This window comes from Callionymus lyra, chromosome 7, assembly GCF_982586985.1.
Source record: "Callionymus lyra chromosome 7, fCalLyr1.hap1.1, whole genome shotgun sequence".
Classification (NCBI taxonomy): Eukaryota; Metazoa; Chordata; class Actinopteri; order Syngnathiformes; family Callionymidae; genus Callionymus; species Callionymus lyra.
In genome coordinates this window covers 28161623-28189608 of record NC_141824.1, presented here as the reverse complement: position 1 = coordinate 28189608, position 27986 = coordinate 28161623, and the positions used below count along the sequence as shown (strand labels likewise).

Sequence of the window (27986 nt, the reverse complement as noted above, 5' to 3'; positions counted from 1 at the left end):
TCCTCTCACTGCTGACTGCTGTGACCAAGATGGCGCTGCGGCCAGGATCCGGTGGAGGCAGCAGGTATTTCATTACCTAAATGTATGCCGTATGTCCTCGTTATTACACACATTGTGTCACTACCGATCAACCGCGTCATATGCCAACACCGTTCGCCAGGATAACGATCTCAGAGACTGGCACGGGGGGGTTTTGTGGTCGAAGATGGGCGGTGAGATCAGACGACTGGTTGTCATTGCTAACGTTAGCATCTATCTGTCAGTCAAAGCTGGAGCAAAACACTTGCTATTATTATTCTATTTTGTCATTTTTGTACTGTTAAGATATGTTTAATTTTAAAAGCATTCATTTAAATATGAATATGTATCGGCTAAGATAATTACAGGCTAGTTCAAATGTATTTCAAGGATACGTTCACCTGTGCAGATGGGCCTCAGGATGGATGACAGCTGGCCCAGTGTTAACTTTTTATCACCTTTCTTTATCTTCTTTTCTTACTGACTGAATGTAGTTTGTTAAGTACTGTGGCATGTAGTGGTTCACTAGACACACAGGGTTGTGGCTCAAGTGACCTCACAACCAGGCCAAACTGTAGTTCTATTGTTTACAATGTGTCCATTAGATTAACACCATATAATCCAGCATCATCCATGTGATGAAGCGTCACTGCAAGAGTCTGTAGTTGGAGTCTTGAAGTATTTTATTTTCTGGTAAGCAGCCTACTTGTGCATTACTATTTCATGAGCTAAAGTCGAGCTTCTTGAATTATAAATATGGGCTGGTATCGAGCATCTTATCCATCCTGGTGTCACTGATACACCATGTGAAACTCAAGCCTCAACCAGCAGAGTGAGGTGAGATTAGTCAAGGCAACATTTATGTAGTACATGTTTTTTTGTCTATACCAAAGTATAGGATGAACGATAGATTTAATCAAAATGTGTATGATTCATTATATATACTGTTGGAGTCTCTGCTCGTCTGTAAAAGACTATTATGTTTTACAACAACTGTCTTCAAATAACGTTTTAACAAGTCAAGATTCGATACAAATGCTGCTTTAAGATCAAGTTTAATTTGAATTTAGTTTCTGCTTAAAATAATTCAGGCCCTAACAGAAGCTGATGACACCTGGTCTTGTGCCAAATGTATTAATCTTTTTAGGTTTTTAGAAGATGAGACCCAATTTTCACACAAAACTATTCCGGTTTGTTTACTTTATGTCTAAATAAAATCTCTTTAAAAAATGACTTATTTAATAGAAATCCCCTGTTATGGGCATAATATTTTCGATGTTCATCAATTAATGTTATTTGTTTATATTGCAATCGGTTGTGTAGTAACTGTAACATCTTTAAAGGAGAGTACTTTGCCCCGCCCTCTATAGGTAAGATCTAATACTTGAAAGCTTCCTGGATCTCAACAGAATAAGAAACTATTTGTCATCTTTTATGTGGTGATTGTCATTTAACTCAGCTTCAGAGAAACCGGATGATTATTGGTCGTAGCGCGCCGGACGTCTACATCTGCTGTCACTGCTTATCTCCATGAATGATAATCTGCTCATCTGTGACCTATGATTTGCTGTGATGGAGGGTGGGAGCACTAGTATGTTGCTATAAAAGCCTTTTAAGCTGCACATCTTGCAGATGTGATAATCTGATTCCCCTCTGTGCCTGGGCCTCGCGAGATTAACAGCAACTCTCAACAGAATCATGAGTCTGTGGTCTTGAGTGATGGAACCTTCTTTAGTTTCAACGGGCAATTCAGTCCCCTACAAATATAAACGAAAATGTGCTGTTTCTATCCATAATCTTACTGTTTTTTTTACAGTGGTCTATAGATTAGATTCAAAATGTATAAAAGAGCAAGAATATACTCGTTTATGTATCCAATTGTAAGAAGAATTTCTTTGATGAAACACCCCATTCATCCCCTTTAAACCCGGCCCTCAGATCTCTAGGTGATGAGCCTCATTTTTTATGGTTCACAATCAAATGTCAACCCATATACTTTGTCGTCCCTGAATGAAGCCCGTGGGTCAGCACCTAGCAGCCAGGCAATAGCATCTTAAACCATCATAGCCACATAATGGGGGACAATATTCCTTAAATTTCCAATTAAACTATTTCTATGTATGTATTTGATTTCTTGACATTTGCTTTATATCTAATTTGGAGCATTGGGACTGAATAATGCCTCCTCTATCTTTATATTATTACAATCCCCTACAGTTCTGCTGTAACCTCATTACTCAAAACAAACAGAGAGTGAGCGAGTAGCAGGTTGAACTTCTTTTTTTTCCTTTTGTTATCAGTTCCAGCATGGAGAGCAGACTTGTCATAATTTAGAGGACAAATAGCTAAAGGCGAGTGTGTGTGCTGGTCCCGATGAGGGAGCCCAGTTAAGCTCCCACAATTATTCTGTGCCCGATTCGCCGTTAGCACGTCTGTGTCTGTGTTTGTGTTGTGCTGTCCAAGTTAATGCAATTATAATGTTGTTTTCAGAGCACAGCCGCTCCATCACCCACTGTTGCTCTAGTTTCCCTTTGTTTTTGTATAAACTGAAAGTGTGTATTAAAGTTTGACTGAAAGATATAGTTATTTTTGCCTAGCTGAACTCACTGTCACAGTTTCTGAGCATAACATAATTGTTTCCACATTATCATGGATCTTAAACATGCAGTTCTAAAATAATTGTGCATTGGTTTTGTCTACAGCTTTATGTATCCTGTGGGAGGGGGCCTGGGACCACCACAAGGTAAGTCAAAATGATTGAGGCTAATATTTTACAAATGATATGTGTCTTTATATCTGGTGAATTTGTTGGGTATTGCACAAAATTCAGAAAGCTATGAGACATGAGTCTGCTCAGTCACAACCAGCTGAATATAATTACATTGTCAAATGTCACGCATTGTTAGACAAATATTAAAACTGGCTTGTCTCAAACGTTTTTTGTAATTTACACATCTCAAAAATGTTTTGCCTTGTAGTATTTTAGTCCACCTGCTCATGATCAGTTTCTGAGCTTTGCCATTATTGTAAGACAAATGCTGGTGATTGCTGTGAAGCTATGGTTGAGTCAGATCTCACTGAGTCATCTGTTGGCTGATTCAAGGCTGATTGTTCAGCTGCTCCAGTCAGCTGACACAAACAAACTTCCACAGTAATTCTTTTTTTAATACCTTCTGTTTGTTGTACCATAATATTGTCACAACTCAATTTTTTTTTTTTAATGTAATCAAGAACCAGAACTCTTGTCTAGACCTTGTCTAAAAATATTTAATCACATGGCTGTGTATTTCTCTGCAGGTATGGTTCCCATGCAGCAGCAACAACAACAGCAGCAACAACAACAACAACATCATCAACAACAACAGCAACAGCAGCAGCAGCAGCAGGCCTTCCCAATGGTCCAGCTCATGCAGCCCAACATGCAAAACATGATGGGGATGAACTTCGGGGGGCAGATGCCTCCTGGTGCTATGCCCATGCAGGTAATAATGTGTCTTGATATTAATGATTTTGTATTAAAATATACCACTGTGATGCAGTTGTTCCAAAGTAACTATTGCAATACCCATAACTGTTTACTGAGCACTCCTTTTTTTGAATTTGTCACACTTAAGCAATAAATCTGATTTTCACATGTTTCCCTTCCCACCCCAATTAGGTAGTAAGTTAAGTTTTTATTGCCTTGAACTGCCAGAAAATGTGTTAATCTCACTCTGTATTTTTAAAAACAGTTAAGCTGGTGTTTGGTCATACTTTGCTTGCTTTCTTTCAACACATACATTGCATTTTTTTTTTTCAAACAGGGCGCTATGGCTATAGGGATGCAGACTCCTGGGATGCAGTTTTTAGGACAGCCACAGTTTATTGGTATGAGAGCGTCTGGGCCCCAGTATACAGCAGACATGCAGAAGCAAATGGCTGAAGAGCACCAGTAAGTTCTAAACTTGGCATTCAAAAAATACTTTTCCTTGCAACACTTAAGTGAACATTTTAGATTAAAATAAACCTTAGAAAGTCTGTCAAAGGTTGCATACATTTCAGTGAGAAATATAAGTTGTTTATATTAACTAAGCTGCTCCATATTTTGATGTTCCTTTTTTCACTTCCCTTTATTTGTTACTTCTCTTCTCTGAATGACATCTTATTTTCTAGTTTTGGTCATAATGTCAATGTAATACTAAGCTTTTTTTATTGTTCTAAGTGGACTTGATCTGTTGCTGTATCATAAGTGAGACATCTTTTAATGGTCACGTCTCTGTGATCTTTAAACTATTCTTCCATTTCAGGAAGCGCCTCGAGCAGCAGCAGAAGATGCTTGAGGAGGACAGGAAAAGAAGACAATTCGAGGAGCAGAAGCAGAAACTAAGGCTCCTCAGCAGTGTCAAACTGAAGGTGGTCATATGACGCGTGTTTACAGGATGCGTCATCTATTTTAACAGTTAAACTTGACATTTTTCGCCACTCAGACTGGAGAGAAGAGCCGGGACGATGCTTTAGAAGCAATCAAGGGCAACCTGGACGGCTTCAGCAGGGACGCAAAGATGCACCCCACCCCGTCGTCACAGTCAAAGAAGCCAGGTGCCTATAGTTAATAGAATCATGTGATCTAAAAGGTCTTCATGTTGACATTGTAGGAAACTGAATATTTCTGTATTTCCTGCAATGTATGTACAGAAAGCCTGGACATTTAAAAAGCTTGTGGCTTTGCTTTGATCGGGTATAGGATGCCCTTTAAAGTATATACTTTATTGAATATTGTTTTGATTGTTTAAGCGCTTTGTGACCCCGGTCTGGAAAAGCACTATATGAATAAAAATGACTTACTTACTATATGTACAGTTATTGGCCAAGAGTCAGCAGTTGTTTTGGAACTCGCTTAAACATCATTGTTTTTGTCCCAATGTCAACTCTTTCATGGTTTAGAAACGCTTAATGAGTTAGAAATGAGTCAAGTGACTTTGTGTTACAGTGTCCTTTCTCTGCAAAGCTCTTGCTCCTTCCTAAGTGTAAAGGAAACACTGAATTTCTTTTTAGTTTGCACTCCTATACATACAGAAATACCTCAGAGGTAGGGAAATATTTTTTAAACACAGACTGGACTTTCCCCTATATAACCAGAGTTGATTGCTGAAGTCTGCAGGTACAAACATGGAAGCTGAGTCATCACTCGTCACCAAATTCTTTTGACCATTACTAGATGCACTCTTTTCTGTGGGATGTTTTTTCATCTTTAACAATAACTTTATCTTAAAAAGGGAGATAAGGTCATTTCTACATCTGTTTCAGTCGTGTTTGTGTTGTGCCATCATCATTATTTCTCCATTTTTGCAGACTCATCGTCATCACACCTGTCTGTCCCCACTCACTCCTCCCCTGTAACTTTGTCGGGAGATAATGATGAATTTAGTGACTTTCAGGGGTCAGCAGATGCCCCAGAATCCTTCCCAACCTCTTCTTCCACCATATTTGGACACTCCCCACACCTCCCAGTCTCAACTTCCACCTCCACCTGCTCAAGGACAGGTTTCACTGAGGATGATGTTGAATTTAGTGACTTTGTGCAAGGCCCGATAAATGCACTTTCGTCCTCGTACATCCTAGATGCGTCTCAGGCGCGTGTCCATCCTTCGTCCCCCTCCTCTTCTTCCTCTACCGCTCTAGAATCCATCCCTTCCTCTGTGTCTATTCCCACTGCCACTGCTGTCAACACCAGCCCCCAATCTGCATTTCAAGGTAACTCTTTTTATGCTTTGTTGACACCTCCCCCCACTCATGAGCATATTCAAGTTACATTTTTCATTCACATACGCAATGGCTTTATTTTTCCTTGGCACTTTTGCATTCTGGTTTGGCTATTGTGTATGAGCATTTTTTTTAAGCCAACCGTTGAGGAAGATATGTGAACTTGCTTACAGGCTAGAGGTTGTGAATTTTATCTGTCCACCATGCGCCATTATTACCACATTCTTCTATTTATACAAATGAACATGAATATGTTTAAATGGTAAATCTAGATAGTGTGGTATCCAATAAAGAACAAGGTAAAACAAATATATATTTTCGTATAATTTTAAATCAATTATTTTAAATGATTTTCATTGGAAATGTTAAACCAGTTGATTTTGCCTATGATTACGTGTTAGGTGTAGGCAGAAAGAAATATAATTGTCATTTTTATACATTAGTGTTATACATAGTCTTTTCATAGTTTGAGAGCCAAGGAAAAATCGTCTGTGTTCAAAAAGTGTGTTCCTCACTACCAGGCCCCTCCCTGGAAGAGAAGCTGTTCTCCTCATGTGATCTCAAGGCTGACAAGATGGCTCAGGTTAGCTTTAAGCCCAAGCAGAGTTTGACCAAAATGGCGCCTAGAGCTAAAGTGTCAGCCCAGTTTCACTCAAGCAGTAAGGCCCGGAACTGGAGTTCCACCACTGCAGACTTGAGCTCTGTCTTTGTAGCAGAGAGACAACCAGAAGGCCCAGTGCCAGCACACAACGTTTCCCCATTGCCTGTCGACTCTTCCATTCCAAACAGTAATGACAGTGGTGAGAACATAGCTCAATTCTGATTATTTACTTTTTCAGCCTTGCATCTTCTCTTTTCCGCAGTATCTTAAACACAACTTCTGATCACTAGTTTGTCTTTCCTGTATAAATATTTCTACCTTGTCTAACTGTGACAATAAGTCTGCTCCTCTTCTGGCAACTCAATCTCCTCAATTTCCTTGGGCCTTTATTGGTTTATACCAGAGCTGGCTATCACATTTTGCCAGCCAGGAATGAGATCATGCTGACATTTTCTACTGCCCTGTGGTTATTGGGAAGTGGCGGTGGTGTCGGTTCAGGTACCATGCTTTCTCAGCTTTCGCTTCTTTTGTTTTTTGCTTCTGGCCAAATCTCATTAGAGTCCTCGGATGCGGACTCTGTCTGTGCACTGGGATAATAGGCTGTTCTGTCAAGCTACTGGCGTACCAACTGCTGATTTATTATGTGCCTTTACTTCTCTTCAAAGTGAGAAAAAAAAAACTTTACGCATGTTGTCTGTCTGGGCCTAACAGGGATGCAGAATGATTGGCAGCTGCAACTAAGTCTCCAATTAATCATCGATGCTTGTTGATCTGCTGCTTTTTGTTTATCTTTCCTTTCAGTCAATATTCATTTTAGATCTAAAATTGCCTATAAATGTGATCAACTTATCTTTGCCAAGATGTTTAACCTCAACGTAGCAGGTCAACATTGCATCATTCAGTGCAACTGCAACACTTGTTTCAACCCAAAGCTGATCTAAATATGGGCTTTTTCCGGCAGCAAGGTGGTTTGCTTCAGAGAAACTGTTATGTCATCTAATTTTATCAAATCACTGTGTTTCTCTCTGCTTGTGACAGCTGGAGTTGGTGTGTATCCACAACAAGATCATATCCAGCCAATGATGCCAGCTTGGGTTTACAATGAAAACCTTGTCCCAGGTATTTGAATAAATTAATCTTCCTCCAAAATATTAACTTGTAATATATAAAATCATTTAAATAAAATGAGCGCAATGTTCTAGTATTTTGAGAATACAGCTTTGAGAACAACCTTTTTTTTCCCTCTGTCCTCAGAAATGTTCAAGAAGGTTCTGGAATTCACAATGACTCCAGCAGGGATAGACACAGCAAAGCTCTACCCACTTCTGATGTCATCAGGTCTTCCCAGAGAGGCGCTAGGACAAATCTGGGCATCAGCCAACCGCACTACACCTGGCATGCTGACCAAAGAAGAACTCTACACAGTTCTTTCTTTAATTGCTGTGGCGCAGGTAAAAAATAAAGTTACGATGAATTATCCTCTTTGTGACTTTGCCTTTTTAAGAGTCAAAGAGTGAGCTATGTACAAGGACAGCAAAACATGACGGCAAATCATCTCTGGTCAATAGGGGCTCACACTCCAAATTTGGCAGTTTGATGAGGAGCCTCATCATCCTGAGTTATTATCCCCATCATGCCCTAGGGAGCTGGGAGTTCCATCTAGTTGCATTTCAAAAATTATCATAGATCTTCTTTAGCCGTGTCTTGAAACACTATAAACCCATTACTAGTTTAAATTTTCAGCTGAGCTTTTGGTAGATAATAAGGTCATTGTGATCACAGCTGATATTCAAGTCTCTAGTTTGTCTGTTTTAATTTGCATACTTCCGAATGAAGAATATTAATATATATACTGTATATATATATATATATTTTATACATTTTTCTTGTGTTCCAGAGTGGCCTTCCTGCAATGAATGTGGAAATCCTCAATCAATTTCCATCGCCACCTGTTCCTAACCTTCCTGCCCTCGCGATGGCAATGGCTCCAGTCATGCCACAGCATCAGCAACAAATGATGACCCAGTCCCCGGTTTCCATGGCAATGCCCCTCTCAGCACAAACCATGATGCCAATGACGCAGGCAGCACCCACCCAGCAGTCCGCAAACACCAATTTCATTGCAAGCTTTCCTCCTGCTCAGGTAGCTTAATTGTTTTGTGTTTTATGTATAAAACATTTTTATAACTTACACAAACCCATCTCAGGGGAGCAAAGCCGAAGACGATGACTTTCAGGATTTCCAGGAGGCCCCAAAAACGTCAGGAGACAAGCCTTTCTCGGATTTCAAGGCAGACACAAGCACAAGTTTCCCCACCAGCCTATCTTCCCAGCAACAAAGCAGGTAGTGCAAACAAGATCAGTTAAGAGTAACAATAGAAATTAAAGACAATATTTGTTTCTTTACTTGAAGCCCATTAATTCTGTTTTGATCAATATTATAGTGCAACTGCAAAGTTACCAGTCGACAGGTTTTCTGAAACATTTGTTTGAATATCATACATATCTCTATATTTGTCAACCTGAAATGTTTTTAAATATCCAAATGTTTAAAAAAAATGTTAGATTTGGAATGAAAAATGAGAATGAAATGTGCTTTTAATGTGTATCCAAGATTTCTTTCTTTCTCTGTCTTTGCAGTGCTCCTGCTATGTTGACTCCAGTAACCGGTTCTTCTTCTGCTTCGGGATCCACTTCGGATAAGTATGCTGTCTTTAAACAACTGTCCGTGGATCAGCCTGCTGAACCTACAGCATCATCAACAGGTAATTTGTTGTGGTAAACGGGGTACTTTTCAAATCTTTTCTTTTTTTTTTGTCATGGAATAATTTGGTGGATTCTCTTTCTCTTCTCCAGGTGTCAGTGACAAATACAGTGTCTTTAGGCAACTTGAACCTCCAGCTGACAGGAAACCAGTGGGTAAGTGTCTATTTCTACAAGTACATCACCATTTTCTTTGCTCTTTTGAACGTATTTGGTAAATATAACATGATTGCGAAGCTCACAAATAAAATGATAGACTGGATCAAGAAATGTTATTTCCCCCATAAAGGCAAAAGTTTCTAGTCAAGCGGTCTTACTATAAAAGACTGTAACATTGATCCGGGTTTGTCTTCCGTCCCTGTTTCATTAGAACAGTTTTCGATGGGGACATCTCTTGCATCTCCAGTAAGTCGTGGTTTGCGGTGACCTTTCCTTGTCATTGTTGGGCTCAATCTGCTTAATGAGCCCATTAGTTATCTCTCCTCCGTGTACTGTCAGTGTGAGCAGACTTCTTATTTCTGTTCATGCATATATAATGACTATCGGCAGGCGAACTTGGAATGTACTTGTTTTAATTTTGTGTTTTACAACTTGTGTTTCAACAAATCTTATGCTATAATGTTTTCCTTTATCAGAGTTTAAACCAAACCAGCATAAAAGTAACTACAATCCAATCATTTTAGAATCTTATTCTGAAGTTGCTTGGATAGATGTGCCTGTCAGAAAGATTTCACTGAGAGCAGCATCAAAAGGGAATGCTCCTGAATTTGCATGGAAGGGACAGTGTCTCTTCACATGTTGTGTTTTGTTTGTGCAGTGATGTGTTTCGTGTTTTGAGGCAGTGAGTTCAGAGGACTGGAGGTGTCAGTGAGGCCCTGTCATAACTAATCCACCCATTTGATTCCTTTTAGGATGGTAGCTCAACTAGTTTTGTTGACTTTTGTCTGTTAAGATAAAAGATTTAATGAGCGTCATGTTTCTCTTTGTGTCTCAGGTGAAGGATTTGCCGATTTCAAGTCTGTCAGCAGTGATGATGGCTTCACAGACTTTAAAACCGCCGACAGCGTCTCTCCTCTAGAGCCCTCTGAACAGGCCAAGATCTTCCAGCCTACCTTCCCTTCTTCTTTCCCCAACTCTCATTCACTGCAGCAGTTGCCACAACAACAGCAACAAGCAGTATCTCAGTCAAAAAATCCTCTTAATATGGCAGACCTGAACCTTTTCTCCACTATATCTTCCTCTGTTTCTTCTTCTGTTACTAAGCCCAGCACCTTTCCTTCAGTGTCCGTGCCCCCGTCTATAGTTCTGCTCCCAGGGGGCGCTAAACCACCTGGAACGGGAACAGATGACTTTGGTGACTTTGCTCTGTTTGGATCCTCTTCTGATGCGTCTCAAGCTCCAACAGCAGGAGGAGCTGCAGCACCTCAGCAGGATGACTTTGCAGACTTCATGGCCTTTGGTAGTTCTGGTGGTGAGCCCAAGAGTGAAGGCAGCTCCGGGGTCCAAAATGAGACTTCTGCTCCACAGCAACAACAGAACTCCAGCAAGTATGACGTGTTCAAACAGCTCTCTCTGGAGGGAGGTCTGGCCTACGATGACAAGAAGGAGAGCAGTGGCGGCTCATTCTCCTCGCTTAAAAGTGACACGGATGACTTTGCAGACTTTCAGTCCTCAAAGTTCTGTACTGCACTCGGCGCCTCTGAAAAGACCCTTGTGGACAAAGTGTCTGCTTTTAAACATGGCAAGGAAGACTGTGCCTCTGTGAAGTCTCTGGACCTGCCCTCTATCGGGGGCAGCAGTGTTGGGAAAGATGACTCTGAGGATGCGCTGTCAGTGCAGCTGGACATGAAGCTCACTGACATGGGTGGAGACTTGAAACATGTGATGTCAGACAGTTCCCTGGATTTGCCCGGTCTCTCCGCCCATCAGCCTCCTGCTTCAGGTGAGGAACTTGTCCGTTTGCTCTGGTGAAGCTTCCTTTCTTCACACATGTTTTTTTCAGTGGCCTGCTGGGCCTTCTACTCACCAGTAAAGAGGTTAAAGGGCAATTACAGATGAATAATGAGTAAGAAGCGAAATAGAATTTCATATCATAACAGTGTTATATCTTTCATTTAACCTTTTCATCCAACATTTATTTACTAATTTATTTTGTCAGTATTAGTTTCATCCCCCGTGTCTTCTCCTCTTCATATTGATTCCATGGTCATGTCAACACATCAGCATTAGGCTGAACAGCAGGAAACTGAGCGATTACTCATAGCCATGAACATTTGAAATCAAGTTACAAAGACAGAATCTGAATGTTTTCCCACCAGGATTTGTGATAAGTGACCAAAATAAGTAATTACTCTCAGCCAGCAAGATTTTGTACAAGTTAGTAAACTCGGTCTTAAACTTGGAAAGGATGGGTTGGCCCCTGCTCCATAAAAGAGTATAAAGGACGTGAGTCAGTTAACTCAGGCAAAACCACACATTTACTAAGAAAACCGTGTAATAAGGTTTAGAATAAATTATGGAAATTTGAGTTCTAAACAAAGGATGAAAGCCGGTGTCTGATGCATTCGTCCTGATAGATCATGATCAAGGTCAACAGCTGGAGCCTGTGTGATACAGATAAGCTTCCTGTTTGTTGTCTCCACAATTCACTGAGTCAACTCTCGTCCCTGCAGTAGAACTTTAGTCTGCACAAGCTGGAAGTTGTGAGTCTGTGCATCTGTCTTGAGTATTGCCTGACCAGATAAACAAAGATTGATAAAGTTGATATAAGGAAGCCCTATTAATGCATTTTCCAAAATATTAGAATGGTAGTATGACGGGTTTCTGGGATTTGTGAACTTGATGTATTTTGACATGAAGTCACTTGGAGGCTAATAAGAGGTAAACAAAATCACAATTGTAATTCTATTTGTGACGTATCCACACAGGTGCCTTATTCACTACAGCCAGTCAACAAGTTGTGTCGTACATCTTATTTCAGAAGAACACCTCACACTCAACGGTCTCAATAACTTCTGTGACTAAACTCTGAAACACACAGTAACACTAAACTAGTTTGATTTATTTTAGGTAAGAACAAAGGTACTGCTCCACAGGTAGAAAGAACAGTGATGAAATCTTCTGCACCCTGGGTTTTACCACATGTCAGATGGAGGATTGGGTGGAACCACTGTTCCCAACCTAAGCAGTCACTAACTCTTAACTTTCATCTTTGCCTCTAGCAATTACTTAAGTGATAAAAAATGAATTCTAACAGATCAGATGACAATCAGGTGTTCTAATCATTCATTCATCCTAGCATCTCATCTTTCATGTGTCTTCACCATTAAGTATATTAGCATTAGTGTTTCACTGAGCTTAAGACCTGATGAGGAACTCAACATTTTGTGTATGACAGACCTTGATTTCTTAATCTGTCAATCATGAAATGATTATAACCTCTTTACTAGAGGAAATAAAATTAATTCTCATTGCCTTATTTCACTTGGTTAACGTACAGTGACAGTTGGTGGCGCTGTAGCACAACAGTTTGGTCCATAGAGAAAAGACAACTTTGCAATCTTAATAGACTTAAAGTATGTTTCGGCTCCTGATGCTGCAATTCAGTTTTTACAACACAGTAGTGTGTAAGTGAGGACTTGTGTAGCAGGCCAAACGGCTCTTTGCACTGTTGCTGTCAGTACATTTTGTATTCTTAAAGAGACAGTATTACCTTTTTATGAGGTTCCTTTCGAGTCGGGTGCACAGAAAGAACCAACTTTTTTCCGCGACATGTTTCAGTGCTAGCATGAAGGAACTCGTTTGTCTCTGGAGAATCAATTCTGCTGCCTCGCTTTGCTGTGCTCTGTGTTATGAATTTGTGAAATTGACAAGATAATAATGCAATGTTACATTTATGCACCACAGTATTACAATTTTAAAACATGATTTAAGGAATTTTAGGTTGGAATAAGGCCTTTCCAAAAAAACCATTTAGAATCAGCTTGTAATGTGTAGTTCAAGCCTTATATCTAAACTGATGTGGTATTATTTAGAGCATCATGTCAGTAGCTCGCTTTGATAAACTTTTTATTTAAAAAAGAAAGGATACTGTCTCTTTAAATCTGTTTTGCATCTGTGATTGAGTACAACTCAATTTTGGGATGTTAAGTTCCAGAATGGCCCTCTTTGTTTTCTGTAACCCTTTGAGTGCTTGAACTTGTGTTGTTCAACATTGCGTTGTTATTGATGACTTGTCTCTTTTGTCATCCCAAGAAATCAAAACTTAAGCCCAAAATCCACATCTATATTTGTGGCTATTTACTCTTCAAGTCCTCAAAGGGTTCATGCTTCTTGCCTTTGGCGTGTGAAGTGTTCTGTATTCTAATCTTTTCCAAAACAACTGTTTCTTTAATCCTGATAGTTAAAGTGAATTTCCCTAAAAATCACTGTTTATAGTCTGTGAATGTGCCTTCTCAATCTGGTTTCTGCTTCTATTTCCTCTCGGGTTATGGGTGTCTGACCTTTACCACAATTTTTTCTTCCTCATCTTTTTGACCCTGAAATCTGCATGTCCTTGTGTTATTAACCACTGAAATTATTTGACAAGTGTTAGTTTACCAGTCCTCTTGTAATGATAGACCTCTTTGACACAACTTTGTGACCTTGCTCTCTTTCTCTTTATCATGTTGTCGTAATAAATATTCCTCTTGGTATTGCTCAAACGCGTACCGTCTTCTTCTTTTGCTTCTCTCAGAAGGCCTGGCACCTAGTTTCAAACTCTTGATCTTTGTCAATTTCACAAATTGCATTTCATTGTATAAGTACTGATCTGATTTTCTCTTCAACCTCATTGCATGTTCGATTGGGTAAATGTGTTTTCATAAATGTAGAAGGACCAGGGGGTAGCTTGCGATGTGCTTCATAAATGATCGTATTTAAAACATAATCTTTTTTCTCTCAATACTTCCCAAACACACAACACAATCTTTTTGCAGTGAATTATTCTGTCATTACTACAACCTTCACATGTTTAAAGGCCATTGCTTACAGATACTAAACACAATTTCCATAAAGTCTCTTAACCAATTAGAACATCATTACAGAAGCTCATGGAAAGTTAAATAATCAACAGCACATTTTATATTAATCTCAATATACTTACTCAATAAAATGGTAGTTTTTAGTAAAACGCAGTGACATTAATAATATAATAAGAACCATTTTAATTAAGATATTTTCGCTGTTCTGTATCATTACAAGCATGCCGTAATGACCACAATAAAATCTAATTATCATCCATCATATCATAATTATCATCATTTGCCTTTGTAATACATATATTGACTGGTAAAAACACTATATGGACACCATGTATCATTGTGATACTTTAAAGTTTCTAATATTATTTAAAGAAAACCACAACAAATATGATGACGATTCATTGTTTGCAGAAAAAATAGTACGTCTTTTTCACTGGTTGTTATTATGAATTGTAAAGAAAATATCACTTGGCATTAAAATATAGTGTCAAAGATGTTTAATTTAATTAATTATGAAATGCCTCATGAAATATCCCCAATGTGGGAAGAATAACAGTATTATTATATCATACGAGTTGCACATCAGCAAATCCACTAGAAACCTAACAGGCATTGCAACTGGTAAAAAAAAAACTTGATTAACTCAACGCCATATAGTGCTTTTTAGTCACTACATAAATCCAACTAAAAGACATTTGCTTTCCTTTTTTCCATGAGGGACAAAAAAAGTCATACGTTTTTCCCAGAAATGGAAATGAGCAGAGCGTAATTTGGCTTGTTTGAAGGAAAACTAATTTCAGTAGGAAAAGCTCATCACTGTTTATGCTTTTTCCTGCATATGATTAGCCTACATTATTTTGGAATCATGAACCCCAAATCTATCTTTGTAGATTTGCCAGCCACATGCATTGGTTGATATTCACACAGCTGTTAAGATGAGTTTTACTCTGGAAAGACATAATCTCCATACTATGAAAAAGAAGCATAGTTTCTATATAAATCTGTCTCAGGCCTCTGGCCTTTGTGCGATCCTAGGAACCACTGGTGTATCTCTATTGTCTTCACAGAAGGAGATGACATGAAATTTGACCCTTTTGGAACGTCAGGCATCAGTACCCTGACCAGTTACGACTGGACAGAGCAGGAGGAGGGCATAGCTGGTGAAGTCCGAAGACGACAAGGAGTAGAAGGATCCCCGTCATTGTTCCCCGCACAGAGGAGGAACCTGAACTTTGGCAGCAGCGACAAGGTGTCCACAGAAGACACGTCATCGGCAGAGGAAAAGTTTGAAGCCTTTGCGGACTTCGGCTCTGGTGATCAAGCAGGAGACGACGATGAGTTTGGGAATTTTGCAAGCACAGTTTCTGAGAATTCCAACTCGCCTGCGGCCACCGCAGATGCAAGATCGGAGGAGAACACAAGCGAGGCTTCTGATGAGTTTGGTGCCTTTCAAGGAGACAAACCCAAGTTTGGCAAGTCTGACTTTCTCAAAGCAAGCGCTCAAGCCAAGGTGAAGTCCAGCGAGGAAATGATCAAGAATGAACTGGCAACCTTTGACTTGTCCGTGCAAGGTGAGTCTTTTGTTCTTTTTATTCACACCGAGTGGTTTCAAATGATTTGGAATAACTTTTCCTATTCAAGCAAAACGAAAATATGTTCTTTACCAGCTTCTTTTCATAATTTAAGTCGAACTTCAGCCATCAGGCTTTAGATGGCAGTATTGAGGTGACTGTGCTCTGATGGTGCCTTTGCATGATGGCTGAGACTAGATTTATTTTTTTAATCCATGAGCAGAGATTAAGTTTATCCACTTATAGGTTGTTTATTTTGTTTTTATGTTTTTTTTTACAACGGTTTGCTGTTCTGTAAATAATTAATCGGCTTTTCCTGCTCAGTGATAAAAGATCATTTACCACACCATATTTATCTGCCCATGAGAAGGAGGCTGCTTCTCTTGGTCTTCTTTAACCAGTGGAGCCCTAATCTGATCACGGCTGAGTTATGTTGAGTAAAGCTTTCATGCTGTGGGTGTGAAGACGCAAATCTGTGGGTGGGGGAGGAGCAGGTTTCTGGAGTCTGCCTACTGAAGACCTCTGGAACAGCCACTCAATAGCCAGTCTTTTATTCTTCTTCTTGCGGTACAGTTTGTCCAGATGAATAATTCATCCCAGCATATTGGTGTCTGTTCTCTTCATAATTATTTCTCATAAAAAAAGGATTATCAGTCTGGGTTGAAATTATCCGAGTAGAAGAGATTGCAAACAAACAGGTGCCTCTTTCATAGTGAGTCATCAGCATGGATTTGTTTTTTTACTAAATGTTTGTGGAATTAAAGTTTGGCACACAAAGTGATGAAATATTGTTCCCCTGAGGTCTCCATTGTATGACTTACCTCAAGTGTTGTACAGATAAAACATTTGATCAAACTTTTCTTTATTATTGTTTGTTTTTTTTAACCCTAAATGATTAACAGTGATTTTATAAGCGGGACTTACACTGAACATTAGATAAGATTATTATTAACAATTTTTTACTACCAAATGGAGTGACCAAAGTTCCACCTATCCATAGCCATTGTGGAATTGTATATAGTGTAGATATATGGATATATATCTAGTGATGGGTTGATGAGGCCTCATGATGAGCGGACTCATGATTCAGTGTCATCATTTTGAAAGGCCAATGGATGGCACCCTGCATTCTAATAATTGGCTCTGGTCTACAAATTCAATGAAACCTGGCAACATTTTTTAAATAATAATATAAAATAATTTGATCTATCTGTCTATCTAAAGAACATTTAAATGGTTCTGAAATTAATCAAGATTTTTTAAAGTTCAATATACAGTCTTACCACAGATGTAGCCTGTAATAACCAAAATATGCAACCTCATAAGATGGACGTAAAACAAGGCAGATACAGTAAGACAGATTTGTTACAGAAATAATCACACTGTCTTCCCTTTATATTTTGCTGCACATACCCTTAAGTAAGTAAGTAATTATTATTCGTAAAGCACCTTTCACAGACCAGGGTCACAAAGCTTTCAAAAAATCAAAACATTATACAGTTAAAAATACATACTTCAAAACGCCAAGAAAACATAATGACAAACATAACCGTGACACATTCTTTGTCACTTTATTGCTTGTATATGAAGTTATATGTTACCTAGGTTGCTTTTAAAGTAGAAGTCTGCTCAAATTCCCAATTAAAATGGAGATGTGTTACAGCTTTGTGTTGCTGTCCTGCTAGATATCATCAAGTTCTGTATTGAGAGGACTAATGATTTAAGTGGGGTTCTTGCATTTAACTGTCTAACAATTGACATTGAATTTATTTGACTAATTTTACTAAATGCAACGTCTTTGTCCCAGGTTCACATAAACGCAGTCACAGTTTGGGAGAGAAAGAGATTGGCCGCCCTGCTCCGTCTTTAGGTCCAGAGCAGCCCTTCAGAGACAGATCCAGCACCCTGAGTGAGAAGCCGGCGCTGCCCGTCATTAGAGACAAATATAAGGACCTGACGGGAGAAGTTGAGGTGAGACAACCACCTACCTTAAACTCAATACAACCCCTGTTTCGAATTCCTCTGAAATAATCTTCTCTTCTTCAGGAGAGCGAGCGCTATGCTTACGAGTGGCAGAGGTGTTTAGAGAACGCCCTTGAGGTTCGCATTTGTTTTCTCCTTGACCCATTATACATATTATTTTGAATAGTTTACTTAATTTAGCAGCACATGGTCTTTGTTTCTAAAGTTAACCCTGAAAGCTTTTATTACGTTTGTTCTTCCAATATGGAAATGTATAATTCAAGCAAATGAAACTGGACAAACAAACGATTTAAACCTTAAATCTCTTAAATGTTACAGGTTATCAACAAAGCCAACAACACCTTGAATGGTATAAGCAGCTCAGCCGTCTGCACTGAGGTCATCCAGTCAGCTCAGGGAATGGAGTATCTTCTTGGTGAGCTTGAAAACTTTCACACCTACACCTTATGACCTGTTTCAGTTGTTGGTGAACACATCATTGACCAGCTCAGAAGCATTTAGTCATTTATCAAAACACTTAATCCATTTTGTAAGACCTGATTTAAACCTGATTTGTGATAACTCTTCCCTCAGGTGTGGTGGAGGTGTATCGTGTTGCCAGACGTGTGGAGCTTGGCATCAAGGCCACAGCGGTTTGCTCCGAGAAACTGCAGCAGCTCCTGAAGGACATCAGCCGCGTGTGGAACAACCTCATGGGGTTCATGTCACTCGCCAAGCTTGCGGTAAGATGTGAAAAAGAACAAGCCTTACGCAACTACTTACCCTTTTGCCATTTCCGTTTTTTTACACAACAAGTCAACTATCTTGACAATCCTCACTTGTCATACATTTCCTCTATTTGCTAAACAATCAACCTCACTGGTTGTCTTGGTCCAACAACGTCTCACCTTTGCATTTGTCCAAACCATCTCTGTCTCCACATGAACTGATCCTCTGATACACTTGTATGCTAAAATCTAACCTGACACCAACACATGTCCACAATTGGCACACCAACATGGAATCAGGGCATTACACATGAATTCGCTGCCAAAAACTTAATGGAATGTTAACACATCCTGTCTGGACAGTCTATTCGTCTCTAATCAGCCGTCGTTCAATTTGTGTTTGTCGAAGCTGTGCCCTGCTGGAGTCAAAATGCACTATAGATTTATCTACTCGTCTGTCTGTGTTTAAAGATGGATATTGTGTGAGCACTGGTGAAGATAAAGCTGCTTCTTTCCATCTACACAATAAATACAGATTTAAAATAAAAGTAATTTTGTTTATATATTGCAGAGCTTCTTTCTCGAACATGTTTTTCTGAGCAGATTCGGCCATTTCTGTTTATGCAGATGTGTTTCTCTGTGTTTTATTATTTGCTTGTCAGAGAAAGGGATTTACCCAGTGGCCTAGAATGAAATATGCATTATGTTTTTGTGTTTCCGCAGCCCGATGAAAGCTCTCTAGACTTCACCTCCTGTGTTCTGAGGCACGGCATCAAGAATGCCAAAGAGTTGGCTTGTGGTGTTTGTCTTCTTAATGTGGAAGCTCGCAGCAAGGTTGGTGCTCACACATATTCAAACACACACACCAAAAAGTCCACACTGTTGGTTTCATTTAAAAAGCACAAGAAATATTGAAGATGGTCACAAAACGCATGTTCAGGCAAATTCAGTTACAAATTCAGTCTGTGTGATCTGAATTGTTCTTGAATTAATCCGAGGAAAAAATATGTTCATATATTTGTAATATTGGTTACAAAAAATAATTCCTGCAATAGGTATTGATTTTAATTTAACACTCTGAATAAATAATGATAAAGATTAAATGTGTGTTGCGCTATAAACATTTGGGAAACAAAATTGGATGTGGTGAAATTTTAATATAATTAGATTTTATATTTTTAAAAACAAGAAATAAATAAATTGTCATTATTTGTTTTTATAAATAATACTGAATGATAACCAACTAGCCTTTTCAAATGAGAACGTTTTCAGAACATAAAACTTTTCTAATTGCGCTTTGCACTTTGACACCGACTCTTTTTAAATACAGGGGTGACCATAGTCTTATATCATCAAGGCCATGTCTTATCTACGTGACAGTTTTTCTTATTTTCTCATGTGAAACTGTTTTTATTGGAACATTCTGCAGAACAAAGAAGAAAGCACAATCGGACGTCTATTTAAACGAGTATGAGACAGTGAACTGTCAAACAAACATTCCTTTTGTTTTCACTTTATGTTGGTGATGATCACTACTGGGGGCCAAAGTGACACTTAACAGCTCTTCTATTTGTTCAGGCTAGTCAGTTTGGAAGCAATTAGAAATTATTATCAGGTTATTACCAGGTACTTGCATCATATTAGATTACTTAAGGTAATCCAAGCTTACATGAAAGTCTCCATTAAATCCTGGTGTGACCAAATTATGATTATTTATGTCTTAGCAATCCATCCACGGATGGTTTTTCTTCTAACCCTCTGAATAGAATGATGAAAGATAATCTTTTTAAAAAGTCTGCAAGAGTAGAAATGTGCCCTTATAAAGTGAGTGACTAGGGAGGAAATTGTCACTTTGGCACCTCAGGGTGAGATTTTACGCTCTGGGATCGGTTCTTGGAGGTCACAGTGGTTGTTAGTTCTCCATTCGAGGGTGTTTTCTGTCTCTTCCGTCAACTCTGTGTCTAGATAACTGCTACACTTCGCCTCTTTCCTGCTAACAAGCATCGGTACTTCTGTAGCTGCTCAGATATTAACTCTGACTCCCACTCTGTGTGCACTAATGGTGTATCTCTTCCCTTCGGCCTGTGTCGGCTTTCAGTTTTCATCAACAGGGGCAATTAATGTTGTTGTTCTTCGGCCAGTTTGGAGAGCGTTTGTGGCATTTTCTATCTCTCCCGTTTCCTAACCAGATGAAGAGCTTATTTTAAAAAAAAAAAGAAGAAAAAAAAGGGGTTCCGCCTGAGAAGAATCTGGTTTGCCAGCAGATGTGTCTCCCACATGAGTCACAGCTTGCTGATAATAACCACACACACACACACACACACTTTTATATTCATAGGGCTGGTCTAGAAAATGAATGCTGTTATTTTGTATCTTTGCTGCTAACATGAGATTAATAACCCATCTTTTAATTACGTGTTCGGCAGCCACGCCATTGAGCATGCATAATAGCAAGGAAAAGAATAGCTTCCCTTCCAAGCGTAATGATGTGGAAGAGCATTGGTCACAGCAGGCGGCATTGATTTTTGCTTTATCTGTTACCGATCAGGTACAGATTTGTCTACTGAAAGCATCGTTTCAGATTTAAAGTTTATTTTCCTAACAAAAAAAAACAAAGACTTTTACACGGATACATGGTGCAGTTGAGTTCAGTTCATCCCCTTCTTCTCCACATCTGGACTCACTTGGCACAACCACTTATGCACATAGACTATAGTATGGCCGAATTCCCCGCGCTCGATGGGCCTTCACATTCGGCCACTGCGCCCTAAAAGGCACGTCGCCAGTTTGCACAATCTCTGTAAATTTCTGTACCTACAACATGCTGGACTTGAACGGAGCTTTGGCATTCAAGGGAGGCACTATGAAGGCACACTCCTGCTTTCTGATTGGCCAGAATTATGTTCTTTATTATTTAACCATCTGTTTGATTTTAAAGTAGAATGAAATCAGATTTTTTTAAATGAATATCTTTCATCACTGACCCCTACTGTAATGAAACCACCGGGCAATTCAGGCGCCTAAACAAAAGTTTAGGTAAAGTTTTAACTTGACTGTACTTATATCATGAAATGGCAGCAAGAAAGCTTAGACATTAGTCTATAATACTTTTGACGTCATCACACCATGAGAAATGGCGGCCGATCAGAATGTCATCACCTTCATGTCGTCGTGTCAGGACAGCGATTCCCACTTCTAATCAAAACTGATCATTTCTAGCTGATGATGCTCCTCAGCTAAATGATGAATGCTAATGTGTGCCATTACTGGCAGCAGAGACAACATTTAGGATGAATGATTTCATATTTCTGGCTTGACACATTAAGTTTCCTGCACGGCTTGAGGGACTTTGATTCAAGTCTGACCATTTTCTTTTTTTAAAAGCTTTTGAGCTTATTTGCCAAGAAACAAAGATCGACAGCAGTTTTAGCCCTCAAATGTCATGTTTGGAATGTATTGTCCTTAAAGTGGACAACATGTGGAGCTCTTCACTGGTCAAACAACTGAATGTCAAAGTGTTCTTTGTTCTCTGGCGTGTGAATGTGATTTTTGACTGCTCTTATGCTTGCAGGCCCTGAATAAAGACAATGACAGGATGCCCAGGGTAAATATCTCAAACTCGCTCTGGATAGAAGATGAGCTTTATGGAAGTTGAATCTGATATACTTGAGCTTTTTTCATGGGAAATTAAGAGTCAAAGGAATCTGCAGCATCACTACTACATCTGCTTGTTTTTGGTTGCATTTTCTCATAGTTTGTGGCTCAGAGGCTGAAGTTAAAGTAGGAATGAAGAACATTGTGGAGGAAGAAGCTTTAATAAAAAGCTTAAACAAGTTGATATTGCAGAAACATTTATAAACACAAGCAACCGAAGCCAACACCAATTATATGAAATATAATCTTGTCCAAATATCCACTAATAGCATGGAGAACACACCAGACAACCACCAGCTCAAATATGCAGAATTCATTTTGAGAAGTCACTCAGATATTTCATTACACCAAAAAAATCAAGCTTAGAAGATGTGATGAGACGCGCATCAAAACTTGAACTGAAAATACACCTACCTTAAATCTCTTGAAAAGTACCTAAGTAGAATTTGGTCATGACCTTGCTCTGACATAACATCTATATCAGCCATAAAGGTTGTACATGGAGACTGTTTCTGTTTGAAAATCAAACACCACAAAACTTGAATACACTGACCTTGTTGATGACAATGGTGTAACTAAAGACACACAGCAAATCAAAAAGTTGTGTTTCATTTTTATCACACTTTTTGGCACAGTGCTGACACATTTGAAAAGAGAGAGTGCGGGGGAAAGAAATTCCCTCGGAATTCCCATCCACTCATGCAAAATGAGGTTAAAGAATAATGGTAAATAATTACAAATAAAAAACTCTGCTAGTTGAAACGTTTAATCCCACATCTCAGTCTTCTATAAAAGGAGCAGTGGGATTAGCTATAAGGGTAAAGAAGAGAGTGCAGAAAAGAGTGAAAGAACATCTGCCATGATTAAGATATTAAAGTCATCATTAAGCACAGGACAAGATTAGAAGTGAGCAATGAAGGATGTTGGAGAGAAAATGAAGCCAACCAATGAGGCCTCTTCATCTAGCCAAGGTGACAGGGATATGAAGGGATCAGTCTGTGACCATGTGTTGGGGTCAACAACAAGTTGTACTGCGGAGTGTTTTGCTGCTTCCCTGGTGTGAATCAGTGGCTCTCACAGGTGTGACTTCACTCTTTCGTCAGCGGTTCACAGTGACGCGCGCGAGCGTGAGGAAGCGTGCACTGCTGCAGGCTGCGTTTAGGCGTGTGGAGATGATGTCTGACTTCACGGTCCGCCGTGGAGGCTTGTTTCGTATGCAGCCGCTGCTCTCCGAGTGCGTCTCCTCTCTCTTGTGTGGGAGGCGATGATTCACTGCACATGACTCATTGCTTTCTCCCGCTCGTGCTCCCGAGTCTCCCCGAGCGTGCAAACTTAAGATGCACATCACACATTAGCATGTGGTTACTGCACACGCGTGGTCCACGGATCCTATATGGTCAGTCCGTGGAGAAGGAGTTCAAATAAGTGCAGTAACTGATTCAACACATCTGGACTCTCAGACTTTTTGAGGCTTCAGAAAACTAACCTGATCAATATTCTCTTCAGCATCTCCGCTATTGATGGAAATGTCAGCCAGTTGTGCGACCTTTATGACGCTCCTATGACCTTGTCAACCACTAACTTTTAGTCGAAGAAAAATAGTAGGCAAAGTTGAATTCCTCGGATGGAAAGTTTTGTTCAGACATATTTGGATTTTCATATATATTCTTTAAATGATTGATATTAAAATGATATTATTGTTATCATGTCACATTTATTAGTTAAGGAAATGATGTTGAATGTTTTTCAAAAAAGAAGTTTCAAAGTATATTTTTAGTTTAAGAATGTGAGCACAAATACTCTGAATACCAAAAATGAATTAATAAAAACGAATAATATTAGGCTTTAATTAAAATTCCTTTGTGTAATACAATTTTAAATAAATGTGATTTGTTACTTCATTAGGTATTCTGTGGGTCACTTCTTCCATGAAGTATATCTCTTGAACATCTACTGTCTCTTGATCGTTGTATTAACCTATTAAGAAACCCTGAACCTTCATCAGGGTTTATCTGGTGAAGTTGTAACTGCTACACCTCGCCTCCTTGGCGATGGCAAAGTCTTGATTTGGATCTGAAACTGATGTAGTCCATGCCTGGGAAGATGGTTCCGTTGTGTTCACGCTGAGCCTGTTGATGCTACAGACTGAGTTTCGAAGGAGTGCACGGCTGTAGGGATCGACCTGCTGCACAAGCCCTCAACATATATTTCCCTTCCTTCATCTGACACCATGTTGTAAAACTCCTCTTCCGTGCAGGCCTTCAACTCCGAGACGGACAACTTCAAGCTGACCTACGGGGGCCACCAGTACCACGCCAGCTGCGCCAATTTCTGGATCAACTGCGTGGAGCCCAAACCCCCCGGCCTCATCTTGCCCGATCTACTCTGAGCGCCGAACCAGCCTCTGCTGCCATGGCAACAAGCTAATCAACATCAGATAGCAGCTCGACGACCGCACAGACTTTCACCTTCAACTGAGATTGAGCCACTGAATTGATCATATTTATTATACCTGTGTCTTATTTCCCTCTGCTGTACTTCTCTTCTGTTATTCCCAACTGTCCACTTCATGTTTACTCCTCTTTCTGTATACTTAAGAGAAAAGGAAGTCCTTCTAAAGAGGCTCATTTTGGTGCAATATCATAAAAAACAGTGTGAAAAGAGCGGTTGTGTTTTTTAATGCCACCTCTGGCTTTGAGGATTTTTATCCTTATTAACTAGAGCTGCTCTTCTGACACTGGAATCACATTTTAATTATTAAATTTATCTCTGAAATATAGTTTAATCTTCTGGGCTGAAGGTCACCTTTGTTTGGCGCTGATGATCCTGTTCAAACCACTTCTTGGAATGTCTTGCACTGTTGACAGTCTCTGGACGTATTTGGAGGTTATTTAAAGTATTATCAGGTGGAACGATGTCACTGTGGGGATCTGGATTGTAACTTCCTGTGTGAGATGAAGAGTGTTTGTATTTGCATTGTGTGCAGCACTGTAATTATGACCACTTGTCATGTGAATGTGATGTAAATAAATGATTGTGCTTACAAAGTTTTGCCCATTACTACTGCTTTTCATACTGTAGACATTAACTAAAGGGAGGTTTTTTCCTGTTGCTGATTGTGTAGTTTTTTTCTTTACTTATAAGTAAAGATAATGTACCTATAGGTGTTACACCCTGCAGAAGTCATTTTGTAAACTGAGGAACATTTTGATTTCAATCTAAAGTTACATATTAAAGACAAGAAAAATAGATATTTAACTCGGAACTTGATAGAATACCAGCAACATGAGAATTTAATAAAATTCTAAATAAGAGGGGACCTAAGATAGAACCTTGGGGGACGCCATAGGCAAATCTAGCTTGCAGCTAAAATGTACCTTTGCTCTCCGTGTCAAGTCAGCCCTAGGAAGAAGTGATAAAGGTAAATCTACAATCAAAGGTCCATGACGAGGACATTTCCGTGCCATATTCTCGCTGATCCACCCAGCAGAGCTTCATTCACACTCCCTGGAAATGTTTTTCTGCCCAGTAATGTACTTCCTCCAGGGCCAGAGAGGCCTCATCTCCATCACTCGGTGGCGAAATGGAATAAATTCTCTTCATCTAAACCCTGCCGGGCTCCTGCTGCCGGTGGAGCTCAGCCAATCATCTGAAGCACCCGCAGGCTCAGAGAAAACGGCCTCATCTCCGTCTCGCTCTCGTGTTCAGGTGTATCCTCCAACACCCATTTTATCTCTGCATGTTCCACCGTTCATTTCCTGGAGAAAATGTATTCCTGTCCTCTCCTGGCGAACACCGGGATTAGAGAAAATGACAAACGCTTAAATCAATTACTGGACGTGATTTGAAGCTCTCTGCTCCTGTCATCTTCACGCCTGTTGCCCGTGATGGCGGCAGACATGACGGCAGCAGAGGGAGAGATGGAAGTGACGCTGAGCTGTATCGACTGTCGCTGCGAGGTATCTGACGGCCGTGAAGTTAATCACATTATTGACTGCTACTGTGCCCAATGTTCAGCTGTGAAAACAACAATGACTTCCTGCTTCTGGCTTCTTCAGCGACACAGAGTGAACTCTGACATTTTAGAAATAATTGAAAAGCAATTTAAAGATACAAGGTAAGCATAGACTGTAATAACAAAACATAAATTGCTTTGAACAAACATCTAAAGCTGATGTGTTTTGCTCGGCCCCAGTATTGAGTGTGATTTTAACAGATTAAATCAACAACACAATATATACAGCTATGTTCAAAATAATAGCAGTGTTTTTTAAAAAGTGAATAAAGCTCAAAATCCTTATAATATTGTTTATTTTCTTTCATTAGGAACACTGCACATGGTATTGCACAACAAATCATAAAAGAAAAAAGTATCAATATTTATTTACTTTGCAGAATATGAAAGAAAAGGTGATATTTCTGTGTTCAAAAAAATAGCAGTGTCAGCATTTCTCATTACAAACTCAAATATTTACTAAATAAACTGAAAAAATATTAACATTTAGCAATCCTGACAATTAGTTAACTAATATTTGGTTGAATAACCCCTGTTTTTGATAACTGCTGCACATCTGTGCTGCATTGAGTCAACCAACCTCTGGCACCTCTGAACAGATATGCCAACCCAGGAAGATTGGACAATCTTCCACAATTCCTCTGCATTTTTGGGTTTTGACTCAGAAACAGCAAATTTTATTTTCACACCACAAGTGCTCAATTGGATTAAGGTCTGGGGATTGGGCTGGCCTCAATTTTGTTGGTCTGGAACCAAGATTTGGCTCGCTTACTGTTATGTTTGGGGTCATTGTCCTGTTGAAACACCCATTTCAGGGGCATTTCCCATTCGGTATAAGGCAGCATGACCTCCTCAAGTATTATGATGTATCCAAATTGATCCATGATCCCTGGTATGCGATATAAAGGCCCGACACCATGGTAAGAGAAACAGCCCCATATCATGATGCTTGCACCACCATGCTTCACGGTCTTCAGAGTGTGCTCTGGCTTGTATTCAGTGTTTGGGGGTCGTCTGACAAACTGCGGCCCTTGGATCCAAAAAGAACAATCTTACTTTCATCAGTCCACAAAATGTTTCTCCATTTCTCCAGAGGCCAGTTGACATGATGTTTGGCAAATGCAATCCTCTTTAGCACATGTCTTTTTTGCAACAGTGGAGGCTTCTTGCTGGTAGATTAGCTCCACATAAGCGTCTTCTAATTGTCACAGCACTCACAGGTACCTTCAGACCGTCTCTGATCTCCCTGGAGCAGACCCTTGGCTTAGTCTTTGCCATTCTGACTATCCTTTGGTCCATTCGAATGGTAGTCTTACGTTTTCTTCCACGTCTCTCTGGTTTGTCCTTCCATTTTAAAGCTTTGGAGATCATTTTACCTGAGCAGCCCATAATTTCCTGCACTTTTTTTTATACGTATTCCCCTCTCCAATCAACTTTTTAAACAAAGCACGCATTTCTTCTGAACAATGTTTGGCACGACCCATCTTTCATCAGTTTTCACAGAGAATTGCATGCACAACATGTGCTGGCTTCATCCTTAAATAAGGGCCTGATTGAAACCTATTTCTTTCACACAATGAATGATCTCACTGATGGAACTCCACACTGCTATTTTTTTGAACACGCCCCTTTTACTTAATAAGTCAATTACACAGAGCCAGTAGTATTCATATCATTAAGGTTTGGTCTGTTGGTTCCTCTGACTTTACTACACCTGCTGGTAAATTATTTTCCGTTTATTATTATGTTTTATACCAAAAACAGTGATTTATCTGGTTAGTCATGTTGGACTGCTATTATTCTGAACATAGCTGTATATAAAGGGAAATTGTGAAATTAATCATTACAAATCGTTTGTTTCTCTTGTAAAAAGATTGAATATTACATGGAAATAAATATATCACTAAGTTA

General features: G+C 39.5%; 1 protein-coding gene across 6 annotated transcripts; it reads left to right on the top strand.

Annotated features, from left to right (window-relative positions):
* The first annotated feature begins 7 nt into the window (after positions 1-7).
* Positions 8-25108, top strand: synrg (synergin, gamma). 6 transcript variants are annotated; one of them, XM_087796413.1, is made up of 24 exons: positions 8-64; positions 2721-2761; positions 3316-3500; positions 3822-3949; positions 4305-4410; positions 4485-4596; positions 5350-5751; positions 6282-6560; positions 7400-7480; positions 7616-7812; positions 8259-8504; positions 8569-8705; positions 9002-9126; positions 9218-9280; positions 10119-11066; positions 15213-15716; positions 17524-17687; positions 17763-17816; positions 18018-18114; positions 18273-18421; positions 19130-19240; positions 19836-19874; positions 21978-22010; positions 24318-25108. In XM_087796413.1, exons 1-24 carry the CDS (start codon positions 30-32, stop codon positions 24447-24449), a joined length of 4368 nt encoding a protein of 1455 aa, XP_087652539.1. In that variant the 5' UTR covers positions 8-29; the 3' UTR covers positions 24450-25108. The 6 variants fall into 6 exon arrangements, with proteins under 6 accessions (XP_087652539.1, XP_087652543.1, XP_087652541.1 ...); XM_087796417.1 differs by lacking the exon at positions 6282-6560; XM_087796415.1 differs by lacking the exon at positions 19836-19874.
* The last annotated feature ends 2878 nt before the right edge of the window (positions 25109-27986 follow it).